Below are 16,822 nucleotides of genomic sequence, written 5' to 3' on the forward strand. Positions count from 1 at the left end.
AGAAACTGATTTCTGAGAGGCAGCAAGCTCCTGGCTTCAGAGCTTTCTAACAGTACTAGAGATTTCTGAGCAAAACTGAATACATCTCACAAAGCAGATCCCCTACTGACAGAAGAGCACAGGCAGCCAGTCTTCAAATTCTTTCCTGGCCTGAGGTCAGAAGGTCGGGTCCTGAGCACAAGCATCAGTTTCCCAGGCAGCCAACACGCTCCTGTTCCCCCACTTCATGATAAAACATATTCTCAGCTTTCTAAACTTCAGGGCAGGGCTAGGGAAGCGGCTCAGGAGCAGACTTGCAGAGCATGCCTGGAACCCTAGGTGCAGCAGCAGCAGCAGGACCACTACCACCACCAAACCTTAAAACACATTAAATTCTAAAACACTAAAATCAGAGCGACATAAAACAGCGCGTACATAACTCAGTGGTTAAGCGTCTAGCGTCGAGTCTAGCATGTTCTGTTTGACTGTAGAAGGAATAACTTTAAAGTTATCGAGTGAGATAAGCTGGCAACAGACCTCAAGGTTTGGGCTGTGCTTGTTAAGTTCAAAGAACCAAGAACTGTCTTTAAGGACAAGAAATCCTGAAAAGTCAAACAGCCCAGAGCAAAGTGCTACTTTAAGATACCTTAGAGAGCTGGTGTATGGTGTTGAATGCCTTTAATCCCAGTACTCAGAAGGCAGAGGCAGGCAGATTTCTGTGAGTTTAAGGCAAGCCTAGTCTACAAAGTGAGTTCCAGGACAGCCAAGGCTATTACAAAAAGAAACTTTGTCTTGCACGCATGCGTGCGCACACAACACACACATACATGGAAAAGATACCTTAGAAATCATTCCATTGAGTCTGTGACACAGAATCAAGGCAAACTCTGGACTAGCACAGCTAGGGCCTCCGAGAATGTTTAGCCTAGATTCGTCCTTCATAAGCAAGCAAATACCTCACAAAGGCTGCTAGAAGGTCACTAGTACAAGTTGGATTAAACAAAGCCAGGCATGCTGTTTAAAAGCAAAAGTCTGGAAAACCAAGCAAAGCCAATTCTAATGGTGTGTGGCTCTGACTAGTGCCTGCAGAGCAGCTTTCATGGTGGATAGGGCCTACAACAGGCAATCAGGGTTCAAACCCAGCTTCACTGGCACACAGCTGCTAAAGCCACTTGGTCTTCTCATCTGAGAGCAGGCAGGAATGCCTTTCCTCACAGGAAACTCACAATAAACCCTAGTGCATCTGTGCTCACGGAGAGCAGCAGAGCTTCGGGATTATCTTCTCCCTAGCCATCTCCTCCAGGCTAGTACTGAGGACCTGCACACCAACACCAAGTCCAGAAATCACCTGAGTCTGTGATGCATCTTCAAGAGAAAAAAAAGCTGTTTACTTGAGTATCTAGTCCTGGGGCATGTGGTTTTCTTTAAAGCCCACTCAACCAGCTCTTAAAGTGTAGAAGTCTTAGAATTTCACCCTACTAGTAGGTTGTCAAGCTACATGCTACATTTTAAAGGATGCTAACAGAAAATACACGCCTATCTGAGACAAAACTTCTTATAAGTACAGCCAGACTATCCACGTTTGTGCTGGTTCAATGCCACAGATTATGCACATGATATAAACTGCATCTCAGCTCAGGGACCCCAAGCTCAGAGAAGCCACATCTCTTCACATGGGTAGTAGTGTGCCTGACTTGTGCCCTGGAGTTAAATATCTTCATTCCAAACACTTTCTGTTCTAGATGAAGGGAATAGATCTATGCCCACTGCAAGGGTGTTCACTCTATACATCCTACAAAAGGTGTCCAGAAGCCATGGACATGTGTTTACCCTGTCCCTAGGACATACAGACACAGAGAATCCCCACCTACCTCCGCTCCTGGCCTGGAACTTACTATTGCTAATGTGTGGATTCTCCCCTAAATGAACTACTGAGTCAACAGACTCCCTTTCTAAAAGGGTTTCTTTTTGATATTAAGTGACAAATCCATGCCAGAGGACACAGAAACAGCCAAAACCACTTGGAAAAAAGAATATAGCTGGAGGATTTATGTACTTAAGATGACCATCAAGATTGATTCGAAGCACATTCAAAGATGTTTAACACTTGGGTCTCAAACCCAGGACAAATGGTTAAGATGCCTAGTCAACATATCAAATCAGACCCTGGCCACCAGGTTTTCCCAATATCCCTCAGTCCCTACCTGTTACAGGGTCCTGGCTGGTATACCAAATCCCCTACCTTAATATTCTCCAGCCCAAGGACTGAACTGAGCAGCCCTTCCCCAACCTGCCCCTCCCTATATGATTCAGCATTTTGGCTATATTGGTCCTAATTTTACCCTTTATCCTCTTTGTTTGGCCTCTTGGTCTCCTGATTCTCCTCTCTTGCCTCTCCTCACAATGGCCCAGCTTGGGTTCATGTTCACTCTGGACTCTCCCAATGTTTCTACCTCTAGCTGCTATGTTCTCCTCCATATCTACAATAAACCTTCTCCTCCACCATACCTAAGGGTGGTCATACCCTCCTTTTTATTTCCTTTCAGTCAATCACCAATTACAATTCAGTCATAATGTAACAGTGTGGTACCAAGGCATCCCTACTGGAATATCTAAACCTAAATGCAACAAGACGACCAAAAACTATGAAGACAAACAGCTGATGCTCTGTTCTCTGCTGGAACAGTTGGCAGTTTAAAGACATAAATGTGCAACTTCCATCTGACCCAGGCACTCTGTGCCTAGGAGATACCCAAGAGAAATGTCAGCACATCTTCACGCAAAGACCTGCACAAGGAGGCTCCAGCATCTGTGTGTAACAAGTCAAAGCAGCAAACAACCTAAAAGGTTCATCTGCATAATGGAGCAGTATGTAGCAGGAAGCAGTGCGCTGGCAAGATATAATCACTGTAGAACATAGAAACTGAACTACAGTGTAGAAAAGAGGTGAGCAGCTCTGGGAAAAGTGAGAGGCAGGTGGGAGGGAGGGGAAGTGCCTTGTGGGGTAATGCCTACGACCTTGACTGTGGTAATGGTTTTACAGGTAGATATTTATATGCAAATGATCAATTTTTCATTTAAGATATATGCAGTTATTATATTTCAATAAAACTATCAGAAAAGAAAGTATTCATATCAAGAGTAACTAAAGTTCAAAAACAGATTGAGCTATGAAAAAAACCAAAAAATTCATTTTTTTGTCACTAGAATATTTGAATGATATGTGTACTTTTTCAGCTTTACAATTATGGTGAAATTAGGACAAGACTTTAGGCTAAATTAGTGGTAAAGATCAACAAGAAAGGCAGCAGTAAGGTTAAGTTTTATTTATTTACAGCTCTGAAGTTACATCCATATGGAACTTCTCGTGTCTCCTACACCACTTTGTCTAGACTCTGGAGTTCTTCCATATCCACCACCTAGCTACTATTCTGCTTTCAGAGAAGGCGCATGTCAGTGCTGTTTCATAAAATGATCTTTGTGTCAAAGGTCACAACTAAACTAAAAACAATATTTAAGAAAAAACTATAAAACCACTGACATACCAGATGGCTTTCTAAAATTGGAAGTCATTTGGGGGAGGAGCAGAGACAGGCATGGAGAAGCCAATTATCTGAGAGTGCCCAGATTTTAACATTGCCACTATGAAAGAGTATTCCTCTTCCATCCCCAGAAGCCACTCCAGCACAGAGAAACTGTAGCTGGCCAAGCTGCTCTGGTAAGTCATTTTCAAAGAGTAAACATCTAAGATAATAGCTCCTGCTTTTTAACACACTGATATCTCCTCCAGCTGTGGAGGGAGAGCATATGACCACACAAGAACATAGCAAAGGGCTCCTTACCACTCAAAAGCCACCACAGCAAAGGGATAAATCCAGGACTCTCAGTGATGTATTTCAAGCCTTTTGAATTGATGCTCACATTATACAGGGACATCAGCATTAGACTGAAATGCAAAAGAATACAGTGTTGATATGCTGGGCTATCCACATTATATTTCACCTTGAGTTCATTGCCTACTCTCAAGGATCTAGACATTTTTACATCTCAGATATCTAGGTAGAACATTTACAAAGTGGAAGACAAGTTTAATGTTTTCATCTACAGAAAGCCGTAGATAATGGGAAGGAAGCTTTAGCAGTAGCACTGTGACATCATCTTCTGTGTATCAAACCACAGGCAGAGAAACCTCACAACTCAATGTCTTAGCCCTTGTAATAGCAAGCCCGCATTTACTCAGGCAGCCCTCAGTTTATAAGTGCACTGTGTCCTTGAGGTTCAATGAAGCCATCTAAAATCTAATCATAGGTTTTATCCGGAGTGCATGGTGGCCTGAATGGGAATGGTTCATAGGTTCATGTTTGAATACCTGGTCCCCAGGTGGTAGAACTATCTGGGAAGAATTAGGAGTGATGGCCTTGGAGGAGGTGCCTCACTGGGAGTAGGCTTTGAGGTCTCAAAGGACTTGTGCCATTCCCAGTGTGCTGTCTACTTCCTGATGATGTGAGCTCTCAGCTGAGGCTGCACTAGCATGCCTGCCTGCCTGCCTGCCTGCCTGCCTGCCTGCCTGCCTGCTGCCATGCTCCCCTCCTTGATGGTGATGGACTGTCATCCCTCTGGGACCACAACTCCAGCTCCTTTTATAAGCTGCCTTGGTCATGCTGCTTTATCACAGCAACAGACAGTAACTCAGACACAGGGTGACATCGGAGTGAACTAACTGTAGTGCCAGATTTGACCAGTGGGTTCGGAGGACATGGAAGGCTTGAAGTTCTGGACTAGAAAAATGGTTGACTGTTGTAAGCAGAGCTTAACGCGCCATCCTAGCAGGAATCTGGAAGCCAGTGCTGGGTGCACTAACGACTGTGGAGGTCAGGCCCAAGAAGCTTTGCAGGAGAACACTATCAGCAACTAGGCTAGAGACTATTCTTCTGCTACTTGAGCAAGAATGGCTCTCATTCTAAGAACCTAGCTGAGGCTAAACTGAAAAGTAAGTAATTTCTTTATAGAGACTTCAAGGCAGCCTGTTACTGACTCTGTCTCATGCTTATTAATAATCACTTATGAAGTTCTACTATGGGAAAAAAATGACAAGCAGGGCAAAGAGAAATATAAAATGCATAATTTGAAGAAAAATAAGAAACTGGAGGAATGGCCTCAGGGCACGACTCCACTCAGATAAGCTTCCAACTTGTGAAAGGAAAAGGCCTAAGGAATCTTCAGCTCCAAAAACAAACAAACAAACAAACAAACAAACAAAAACCAGTAACAAATCAAAGCTGCTGCAAGCGTGTTTCTTGAGGACAAGGCTCACGCCACGCTGGCAGTGTCATCTATGCTGCTAACTTTCATGTCATGAGGAACACACCAGTTCAGGGATCATGAAATCTTCCTCTGTGGTTACAGATTGCTACTTAGGTCTGGCATGTGTCAGGAGACTCCCTGCATGGAGGCCCTCAAAGGCTATCATGTGAAACTATAAAAGTGAAGCCTGGATTGCATTGGAGGTCCCAAGATATGGAGGTGTCAGAGCCGTGAGGATCTGCCAGGAAGGGAATGGAACCAACCCATGAGCAAGAGGTGTGTTACAGGCAGCAAAGCTGGCAGGAAGAGACAACTAACTAAGCTCTCTGACATTCAACATGGAGCTACAGGATTTTAAGTACACCCTGCTGGGTTTCAGTTTTTCTTTGGTCCAGCATTGCCTAACTAGGTCCATAGTCCTCCATTCTGGGATCGTAAGGTATATTCCATGCCATTGCATATTTTTATATGTATACAATTTGCTTCTTTATTGCCTTGAGTCTCAGAAGAGATTTTGAACTTTGGACTTTTAAAAAGTGTTTGACTAAGACTTTTAGAGACTTTTGAAGTTGGACTAAATGCCTTTTGTATTATGATATGGCCATGGGCATATGGGAGCCAGAGAGTGGACTGTACTTGTTTGAATGGGAATAGCTCATAGGCTCACATATTTGAATGTTTGGTCCCCAGAATGAGATGAAACTGTTTGAGATGGATTAGGAATCGTGACCTTGTTGGAGGAAATCACTGGTGTGGGCTTTACGGTTTCAAAGGACTCTTAGTGTATTCTCTGCTTCCTGTTTGTGGATTAAGAAGTGAGCTCTCAGCCAGGCGTGGTGGCACACGCCTTTAATCCCAGCACTCGGGAGGCAGAGGCAGGTAGATTTCTGAGTTCAAGGTCTACAAAGTGAGTTCCAGTACAGCCAGGGCTATACAGAGAAACCCTGTCTCGAAAAAACAAAACAAACAAACAAACAAAAAAAGATGTGAGCTCTCAGATGAGGCTCCATCACCATGCCTGCTTGCCTGTTTCCATGTCCCCTGCAGTGATGAACCCTTATCCCTCTGGAACCATAGGCCCAAATAAATCCTTCCTTTTATAAGTTGCCTGGGTCATGGTGTTTTATTAACACAGTAGAAAAGTAACTAAGACAGTATGTGACATGTGGCATCATCCAGGCCAGGCCGGGCCAGAAGGCATAACACACAGTGTGAAGATACCAATCTATCACAACCTATCCTCTGAACAACTAACAAGACAATGGCCCCACCAAAATGGGATTTTACGTGCTGTTCTGAATAAATGGCAAGTTAAGTGTCCACTAGAAGCTATAACGTATAGCCCTTTAGTTTCTGGGGGTGCTATATAATACGGAGACTCTCAGATTCTTCATATTGCTGAGCAATAAAACAGGCCAGACAACAGGTTTGGAGATGGCTTCCTAGATAAAAGTGCTCACCATACAAGCACCAGGAACTCGGTTCAAATCCCCAGAACTTACATAAAGCTAGAACTTAGATAAAGTGGAGCACATCTCTAATCTAAGTGCTCCTGCAGCAGAATGGGAAGTAAAGGCAAGAGAATCCCTGAAGCTCATAGGCCAGCTAACCAGGAAAGCACAGGAGCAAACAAGGGACCCAGTCTCAGAAAGATGGAAGGGGAGGCTGGACACCTGAGGTTATCTCATAACCTCTACATGCGTGCCATGGCACATACATGCTCACATTCACATAGCTATGCATGCTCCACGGCATGTACATGCCTGTATTCTACAGAGATACCATACAAACACACACAAAGCTAGATACCAGCTGGAAAGCACTTCAGTGGTAGAGCACTACCTAGCAGGCCAAGGACCTCCTGGGTGACAGGCTATTTTGTAATTTTATGTACAGGCACAGGCATCCATATGAACTTGAGTGCTGCAGTGCCTATTTCTTTTTGCCGAAATTCTTTAATGACAAGACTTCATTTTAAAATTGCCAATGAGCTTGCAAGGAATTAAAGGAACATCTCTTTGATACAGTGGGAGGCAAGTACAGACCATGACAGGTTTCAGAAGCTGAGAGCTTCCATTACAGTGCCTTCGTGTGAAAAGACAGAGAGAAAGCCCCAGGCAGACACAGATACAGTCAGAGACCCTGATGAGAAGCAGAAAAAGACAAACTTTCAAGCCTGGCATGAACTCATACTATCAGAAAGCCTTAAACGCTCACAAACCAATGACAATATATAGTCAGCCAGAATAGGAGATTCCCCACTCTTCCTGGACATTAAAGATCTATCTGGCCGGGCGTGGTGGCGCACGCCTTTAATCCCAGCACTCGGGAGGCAGAGGTAGGCGGATTTCTGAGTTCGAGGCCAGTCTGGTCTACAGAGTGAGTTCCAGGACAGCCAGGGCTACACAGAGAAACCCTGTCTCAAAAAAACAAAAACAAACAAACAAATAAAAGATCTATCTGGTCTTCCAAGAAGCACAGACACAGCCCTGACAAATGCGAGTTTGTATCACAGACTACTGGACAGTGAATGAAAAACCAAGACTGAACAAGTAACAGCCAGCATAAGAAAAGTAGCAGAGCAGTTTTCAGTTTTCAGTCATTATAGGTATCAACCCCAGAAACAGAAGACAGATATGCTGACTAGGTAGAAAAAACTTGGTTATTTCTTGGTTTTATTTTTTATTTGTCTTGTTTTTTGTAAAAAAAAAAAAAAAAAAAAAAAAAAGAGTCTCACTATGTAGTTCTGAGTAGCTTGGAACTAGACACACAGACCAGGCTAACCCTGAATTCACAAGAGGTCGCCTGCCTCTGTTTCCTGAGTGCACCACTAATGTCCAGCAGTAAAAATTAAGAGAAATTATGAAAAATTATGAAATCACCAGGCCAAAAATAAAAAACAACAACAACAACAAAAATAACAAGTAGAACCTAGGTCAGGGAGATGTCTCAGTCAGTTAGTTATGTGTTTGCTCTACATGAGAACCTCAGCTCAATGCCAAGCACTCACATAAAAATATAACATAACTATAAAGGGCAGTTGAGGAAGACATCCAACATCAACTTCTCCTCCCTACACACACATGAGTACACACAAACAGGTATACACACACATAATGAAAAATTCTCCTTAGCAAACCTTATAAAAATGAAAACTATTATAGGCATATATTTTCCACAGCCTACTTTAAAAAGGGTTCAACCTCCCCTCTAGCCCACCACCCACCAGAGGTAGTGGAAAAGAAAGATTATTAGCATACAGGGAAGTAGAAATAGTTCTTTGGGGTGATTCCAATCTTTAGTGTTCTTAGTCCAGTCTACTAGCAAACACCAAACACAAACCAGCAGCTGCAATCCAGTCCACTTGGCAGATACCACACACAAATCAGCAGGGGCAGCTCATTCCAGAAGAAACCACAAGGACTCAGCCGGATTCATGAAAGTGACAAGAAGCCTCAGGAATCTCACAAGAAGTTCTTTGGTGTGTTTCTATGACGTCACTGCAAGCAAAGCTCAGTAACACAATGTAAGGTGAATCAATACATGCAAGGGATCCAAAACTCTCTCCTGAACTCCACAGACACCTGTACTCATGTACACATGTCCACTACAGATACATAATTTTTTAAATAAAAAATAAAATCATTCTAAAAATAAACAAACTACATTCCAAGACCTGGACAAATAAAAAGGAGAAACATAAACAAAACAAAGCAAAACAACAACAACAAAAATATAAATGAGAGTAGCTAGATTAAGTCCAACATTCTTCCAATTAGTGCTCCATAAAAGAGGCCCTAAAAAACACAAAAGAAAAAAGTGTTTCAAAAAAGTAAGACTGAGACTTTTCAAGAAATGAGGAAACAGCCTACATATTAGAAGAAATATAGATATACACGCATCACAATCTAATCACAGTATACGAAAACCAGAGAGTGCTCCAAAGTGTCGGATTAAATGACACTATCTGCAAAAGATATCCCAAAGCTGGACTCTCAGCATCAGAGAGAGAAGCCAGGGCTGGGGAGATGGCTCAATTGGTAAACCACTTACTGTACAAGCCAAAGACCTGTGTTTGGATCTCTGTACTCCACATAAAGCTGGACATGGTAGAGCATGGGTTCTGTGCAGCAGTTTATCGAGTTTACCTTCCAACTTGGAGAGAAACTTCTCAAGACATAGGATGTAGATCAAGAAGCAGAGCAGAAGCAGATAGATCTCTTTGAAATAAAACAATTTTTTAAAGGAAGGTATAGGATATAAAGGGAAAGGGAGACAACAGGATATTCTAGAACATGATGTTTACAAGGAGGCGAAAAGACAGGATATTTGGGGGGTACTGGGTACAACACTCTGTCCCACGGCGAAGCCTATTAAGACAGGAAGCAAATAATTCAAAAGAGCTTCAGCAAGTCCCCAGAACTGACCAGATTCACCAGGCCCCTTTCTTCCCCAAGAGTACATGAACATCCCGGGTGCTGAGAGTCACTCTCAGACAAGATAAGCTGCAAAGATGACTCTGAAACCAGCCCAGTCTCCTGAAAGAAGCAACAACAGCCAATCCATCTAGAAGAAATAAAAAGTGGCTGAGCTGCCTGGAAGAGGCTCTGCCCAACTGAACAGCCTGGAAAGGACACTCTCCCTCCTGTTGAGTGCCTGCAGGCTGTGCAGTGTATTGTCACACCTGGTGGAGTGGCTCTGGTGATACAACCGCCTTTGAGTCATTTCTGCTCCTATAAGTAACCCATATTCCTGTAAGTGCTCTCAATAAAACTCATTGGTTCTTCAAGTTGGACTTTGATGGTATCTGCACTTTGATCTGTTGTGGACTCCCTGTGCAACAGTAAGTCTGTAATTCCATCACTCCTACAGGGAGGTGAGAGGCAGACACAACAGAATCTCTAAAAGCATGGGCCAGTCTCACACACAACAGAAAGAAAAAAAGACACCCTGTCTCAAACCAGGTGAAGACAAAGAATAACCCTTGAGGCCTCTACATATTATAATATGCTTACCTATGTCCATACACATGAACATGCACAGCACACACACCGTACATGCACATTATGCACAAAGGTTTTTTTTTTTTAAAGATAGTTGCCAGAGGGCAGGCAATGTGTGCTTTTCAAGGGAACTGAAAAAAAATCACTGTAACCTCAGAATTAAAAACCCATCAAAAAATATTTCCAGTAAATAATACAAAAAGAAATCTCAAGAGAATTGTCCCCAAAACAAACCTTAACTATAAAAACTTGAAAGAAAAACTTCAAAACAAAAAACAAACAACAAAAAAGAGAGAGAGAGAAAAAGGAAAAGAAAAGGAAAAGAAAGGAAAGGAAAGGAAAGGAAAGGAAAGGAAAGGAAAGGAAAGGAAAGGAAAGAAAGGAAAAGGACCTCAGAAGAAAGTTCTGAGCTACAACAAGAAACAGGAAAGGGAACCATGGTACAGAAATGCAAACAGAGAAGGAAACACTGTGGGGAAAGGCAGTAATAACAATGACTAACACTGTGACTAATATGTTTCCAACAAAGCAGGGACACAGTCTCCAAACACATGTGGCCTGAGAGGTAAGAACTAAATCATTCTGAGGTCCTTCTACTGTTCAGAAGAGGAAAGTACTCATTACTTTCAAACAGATACCAAATATATCCAAGCATGCTCTAAAGGAAAGCCAGTCACTGAGTAGAGGTCAACTTTTAATACCCTAAGGAGGAAAGTAAACGCAGAGAAGAAAGGCATCCGAGAAGCAGCGTGAAGAAACAAGAAAAGAAAAGGGGAAGATATCAAATAATCCAAATAAAAATGAGACAAAATGAAAGGAATAAAACCAAGGATTTCAAGAGCTGGAAATGTTAGTGGGCAGGATTATCTTGCCAAAAGGCAGATTGCTAGATGGGTTTAACATCATAAGCATACAACACCCCTAAAACGAAAGTTCACACAAAGGATGCGAATAAAGGAACAGAAGACACACCATGCAAATGCTGACAGAGAGGAACACTGAGGATGACGATTGCGGGACCAAACACTCTACTGTGGCAGGCACCTAGAATTGCTCCTCAAAGATACATGGCAGGAAGAATGCGTAACGGCGCAACAGATAAAGGCACTGGCTGACAAATCTGATGACCTGAGTTCAGTCCTAGGGACCCACACTATGGAAGGAGAGAATGAACTCCCAGAAGTTATCCTCTGACATCTGACCCTCACTTGCACACTATGGCACATACACACACATGTACAACACAAACACTAAATGTAACTACAGTTTTTAAACATATACTGCATTAAAGAGTTTATCAGCAGAACTACAAAGCAGCCAGTGCACAGCAACAGGCTCTCACAGTACACAGATTCTCTGACCCACCACGCAATTACGTTTAAAACAATTTTTAATCACTTTGAAACAGGATCTTGACAACATAGCCAGGATTTCATCCTCCTGTTTCAGACTGACTTAAAATCATTTTTTAAACTAAGTTTTAAAACTCCAAGCACTATCTGGAAAAATAAAAACAGTGTCTCCAGTCCAGAGAGACCCCACAGCAGTTAGGAGAACCTGCTGCTCTCCAGAGGAGGAGCTCAGTCCCCAGCACCACTTGGGGCCATCTCATCCACATGGACTCCACCCACACTCAAGTGCACATATTCACATGCTCATAATTTAAAAAATAACCTTCTCCTCCCAGGTATGAAAAATATCTCCATTAAAATAAGCTACATAGGGCTGGTGAGATGGCTCAATAGGTAAGAGCACCCGACTGCTCTTCCAAAGGTCCGGAGTTCAAATCCCAGCAACCACATGGTGGCTCACAACCATCCCTCTTCTGGAGTGTCTGAAGACAGCTACAGTGTACTTACATATAATAAATAAATAAATCTTTAAAAAAAATAATAAGCTACATAACTAACTAGGAGTTGTAAAGCCCAACCAACTCCATTTTTGTTTTTTGGGGTTTTTTGTTGTTGTTGTTTTGTGGTTTTTTTCTTCTTCCAACTCCATTTTTGAAGCTCTAGCACTAAACTCCATTTCCAGGAGGAAAACCACAAAGTCCACTTGAGCAAACATCCTATGGCAATCTCCCCCCCCACCACCACCAAACAACAGCCAGTCAGACTATTAGAGTTGGGTCAAGGTACATATAGATAACCTAAGACATCCTGCAGAAAATAGATAACCTAGCCATCCTGTGTGTCAGGTGGCTTTGCCCCTGTGTTTGCTTCCTGCAGATTATGCCAGAAATGCAGTTTTTAAAATATTAACTTGCTGACCCATATGGAAATTCCCCAAGGTTTCTGTAACTACAATAAATACTCTACACCCCTCGCCTCGAGGCTCTCACTCTGACCCATTGCAACAGTGCTGGTGACAGTCCTTGATCTCCAGCTTGTAATAAAGACCCTTATGTGTTTACATCAGAATTGGCTCCTCGGTGGTCTTTGGGGTCCCTGTGACTTGGGCCAGTAGTCAGATAACAGTTAGAACTGAACACTAATGAATATATAAATAAACTTTTAATGTAAAAGTAATGAAACACACACAGTTTTAGGGGAAGTTGAAACTTACTGAGCAGCAGTGATGACAGCCCAGAGTGCATGGCAACAGCCTCTCACTTGTAGTAATTAGAAGTTCTCCTTCCTAAGAGGATCTGTGAGCAACACCCCCTTCCAAGGAGAGAGCATTGCTTGAGACAAGGAGGGCAGCTTTCACACAAGCCCACACAGCATGAATTAGAAGACAGCCTGGATTCCCCAGACTGTAGGCGGAGGAGGAGGAAGCAGAGGACGAGGCTGCAATGTGGAAGCACCTGGTGCACACGACAGAGCTCCCAAGCACTCAGCCAGCCAGAATCATTGAATGTCTGAGGCAGACACTGAGGCACCGAGCAGTGAGTGCTGCAACCTGAGGATGAGGCACAGCCAGGGCCCTGCGAAGCCAAGCATCGCCTTTCTTCAGGAAAATACAGCAGAGCTTAGAGGCCCACAACATATTCTGCAATGGCCAATAGACAGACCATCAAACACTTAACTAGCAGTGACAGTCAATGTGTACAGAGAGCTAAGTACTCCCTTTGGGCACAAATTTGAAGAATTTCCAAAATGCTCTATGGCCATAATTTTTATATAATAATTAAAATTAAAATTCTGTAAAGGCTACAAGTTTATAAATAAAGGTAAAATGGGCAACAGCACCATGTGGGGACATACAGCAGCCTGGAGCAAGAAGAAACCAGGGACGGTGATGCAGTCTACTTATTAAGGAAATGATAGCATATGTGTACATAGCACATACAACACCTACTGCAGTTTTCTGTTGGGATGCTAGGTTTCCCCCAAGGCTTCAGTCTGAGAAAGGCAGGCTCTTCAGTTTGTCTTTACCACACCACAGACTAGCAATTGGATATAGAAAAAGAGTCACACAAAAGCCAGCAATGGAGAACTTCAACTGGTCACAATGCACAGAAACAAAATCACCCTTCTTCCCATATTTCCATGACAATTTTCAAAGCCAAAGCAATGCCAGGAGTCAGAAAGACAGAAGGCACCAGCACTTTCCTAAACAGTGCATTAGTTAGATTTTCTATTGATGCCATAAAACATCATAGTCAAAAGCAACTTAGGGAGGAAATGGTTTTAGTTTACAACTCTTAGGTCACACTCTGTTGCTGAGGAAAGTCAGGGCAGGAACTCAAAAAGAAGGCAGGGACCTGGAGGCAGCAGCCAATGCCAAGGCTATTAGGGAGTGTTGCTTTCATGCTTGCTCTTTTTGACGTGGTTAGCCTGCCTCCTTATAGTATCTAGGGTCATAAGCCTAGAGGTGGCACTGCCCACAGAGATGGGCGCCCCCACATAAATCTTCAATCAAAATGCCCTACAGGCTTGCCCACAGTCAACCTGTGGAGAATTTTTCAATTGAGGCTCCCTCTTCCCAGATGACTCTAGCTTGTGTCAAGTTGACATAAAACTACCAGCAGGGCAGGAATTCTCAGTCTTCCAACCTCCAACAGGCGGCAAGCCATCTGAGTTTTATTAGCAGTTTCACAAGGATTACAAAGATGCACTCTAACAAACTATGTGGTGGGTCTTAGGGCTGCTCAAATGTAGTGCTCCTAGAGACATCAGTCCTGAGACTGGCTTTCCTGGAGTCTCTACCCAGGGTCTCCAGAAGGGGAAAGCCTCTACTTCAGATCATTAAACGCACCATCACAAGCCTTAAACTATGCCCCATAGCTGCTTTTATGAAGGTCACAAGAGCAGGACTGAGTAACAGCAAGAGTGTGACCCACCAAGCCCAAAACACCTTTCACCTTCTGTTTTATAGCATGATAATGAACCAGCCAATCTTCTCTAGACCTCAAAAGGCAATGCTACCATATGAGGATGAATATGGTTCAGAGAAACCTGGGCAAAGTGTCCGGGCGATTTGGCACTAACTGTCATGCAACCTCAAAATGGTAAAATTTACTCATATATCATAACTGTCTTTGAATTTTCATATTTGTCCCCAGATCAGTTGTCCTTAAGAAGCTAAAATGAAACCAAGGTAATTTTGAGAGACCTGAGCCCCAGGTCACTGCCAGGGTACATGTCACAGAAGCCAGAGACCTCTAGGTCATGAAAGAGTTACTACACCAACCCAGAATACTCTTGCTTCTTGTGCAAATGATTTCTCCATATGACATTTCTATTCCAACAAAAACTGTTTGTGAATGATGTATCAAGTTTCTGATTGTCAAGCGGCCCAATATCTGTTCCCCTGATCCTGTTATAAACACAGCTGACATTAAGAACACAAGGAATAAAGGCAAGACAGAAAACAAACATGTTGCAAGACCTGTCTACTGTTAACTTTATGCCCTTAAAGTGCTTAGCTATCAACCTGGATTCCTTACTAAAACAAATCTTCTGTGACAGAAGTGTTCTGATATACCATGAGGTTTAAAAGAAAAATTGTTTTAAATGAGAGGGGTGAGCTTGGAAAGCCACCCAGGTAATTCTGCTTAATGAAACGGAGGAGGCCTGAGACAGGACAGAAAGCACTCCCTTGCTCTTGACCAGTCAGACCTGCAAGTGAGTCACCTGAGGTGAAAGTGATGACATGAACCACCTTCCTGCTCCATCAAGGAACAACAGTGAACACCCGGTACCACAAACAGACACAGATTCTAGACTCCAGTCATCCTCAGCCAGCTGAACCCAGCAGACAAGTTGGCATCACTGACCAATTTTAAGGCACAGAAACAAGTTTCTCATCAAAGACAGCATGTAAGCTGAGAACGAACTGGTTAAGCTGTGTAATCTTCTAGCCAGAGTACTGGAGATAGGACCCAGCACTTACACACAGTGGGCAATGTTCCACCACTACCCTACATACCTAGTCCTGGTCAGCTCATTCCTGACAGAAGCCTACAGTTAGAGGTCTGCTCATTTCTAAATGGGAACACAACAAGGAGGTATATTTTCCGACTGCACAGGGACAATCCCAGGACCTTGTGTATCCTTAGCAGCCAGATGCTCTACCACTGAGCCAGCCTCAGCCCTAGTCATTAACTATTTTACATCTTTATTTAGATTTGGGGCCCCCCATCCCTGTCAAGTAAGAACCTAAAACTGTGACTTATGACTGGTGGGGTTCTAAACCACTACCTGTATGTTAAGACTCATCACTATGTAACACAAAGAGAGCAGACCAACACTAGCTCTCTGGTTATAAATCCACACGTGGTACTGTAGTATCAGTTTTTTTCTCAAAAACAGCTGCTATAGTTTGGACCCTCAATGTTGCCCAGAGACCATGTGTAAAACTGGATGCCAGCCTGTGGCAGTACTGGGAGGTGGTGAAACTTCCAGAGGATGGAACTTAAAGGAAAGAACTAAGGTCGTTAGGGATGCTGTGAAGCTTTGAATATGCTTGGCCCAGGGAGAGGCACTGTTAGGAGGTGTGGCCTTGTTGGAATGGGTGTGTCACTGCGTGTGGGGGCTTAAGACCTTCATCCTAGCTGCCTGGAAGTCAGTATTCTGCTAAGCAGCCTTCAGATGGAGATGTAGAACTCTCAGGTCCTCCTGCACCCTGCCTGCCTGGATGCTACCATGTTCCTACTTTGATGATAATGTACTGAACCTCTGAACCTGTAAGCCAGCCCCAATTGAATGTTGCTTTTTTTATAAGACTTGCCTTGGTCATGGTGTCTGTTCACAGCAGTAAAACCCTAAGACAATAGTTGGTACCAGGGACTGGGGTATTGCTGTGATAGGCCTGACCATGCTTTTATTTGAAAGAATGTGGATTTGGGGACTTTGGATTTGGAAAGCAGTGGAATGCTTTAAATGGGGCTTAATGGGTCATCCTAATAGGAATATGGAAGACTTTGTTGCTGGGAGTAATCTGAATTGTGTTGACCTGACCCAAGAGATTTCAAAGGAGAAGAATTTCAGAATGTGGCATAAAGTCTGTTTTTGTGGTAGTTCGGTGAAGAATGTGGCTACTTTTTGCCCTTGACTGAAAAGTCTGCCTGAGGCTAAGGTAAAGCGACTCAG

General features: G+C 43.2%; 1 protein-coding gene across 3 annotated transcripts in view; it reads right to left on the minus strand.

The window, feature by feature from the left end:
- The window catches only part of Hsf2bp (heat shock transcription factor 2 binding protein), a 90,127-nt gene that overhangs the window by 38,758 nt on the left and 34,547 nt on the right, over positions 1-16,822 (minus strand). For 2 of the 3 annotated variants that reach the window (NM_028902.1, XM_006525035.4), the window contains exon 7: positions 3,822-3,925. The exons of the other annotated variant lie outside the window; for it this stretch is intronic. In NM_028902.1, coding sequence (NP_083178.1) covers positions 3,822-3,925 — 104 coding nt within the window. The remainder of the gene's footprint in view (positions 1-3,821; positions 3,926-16,822) is intronic. 3 annotated transcript variants of the gene reach the window in all.

Source organism: Mus musculus, chromosome 17, assembly GCF_000001635.26.
Source record: "Mus musculus strain C57BL/6J chromosome 17, GRCm38.p6 C57BL/6J".
Taxonomy (NCBI): Eukaryota; Metazoa; Chordata; class Mammalia; order Rodentia; family Muridae; genus Mus; species Mus musculus.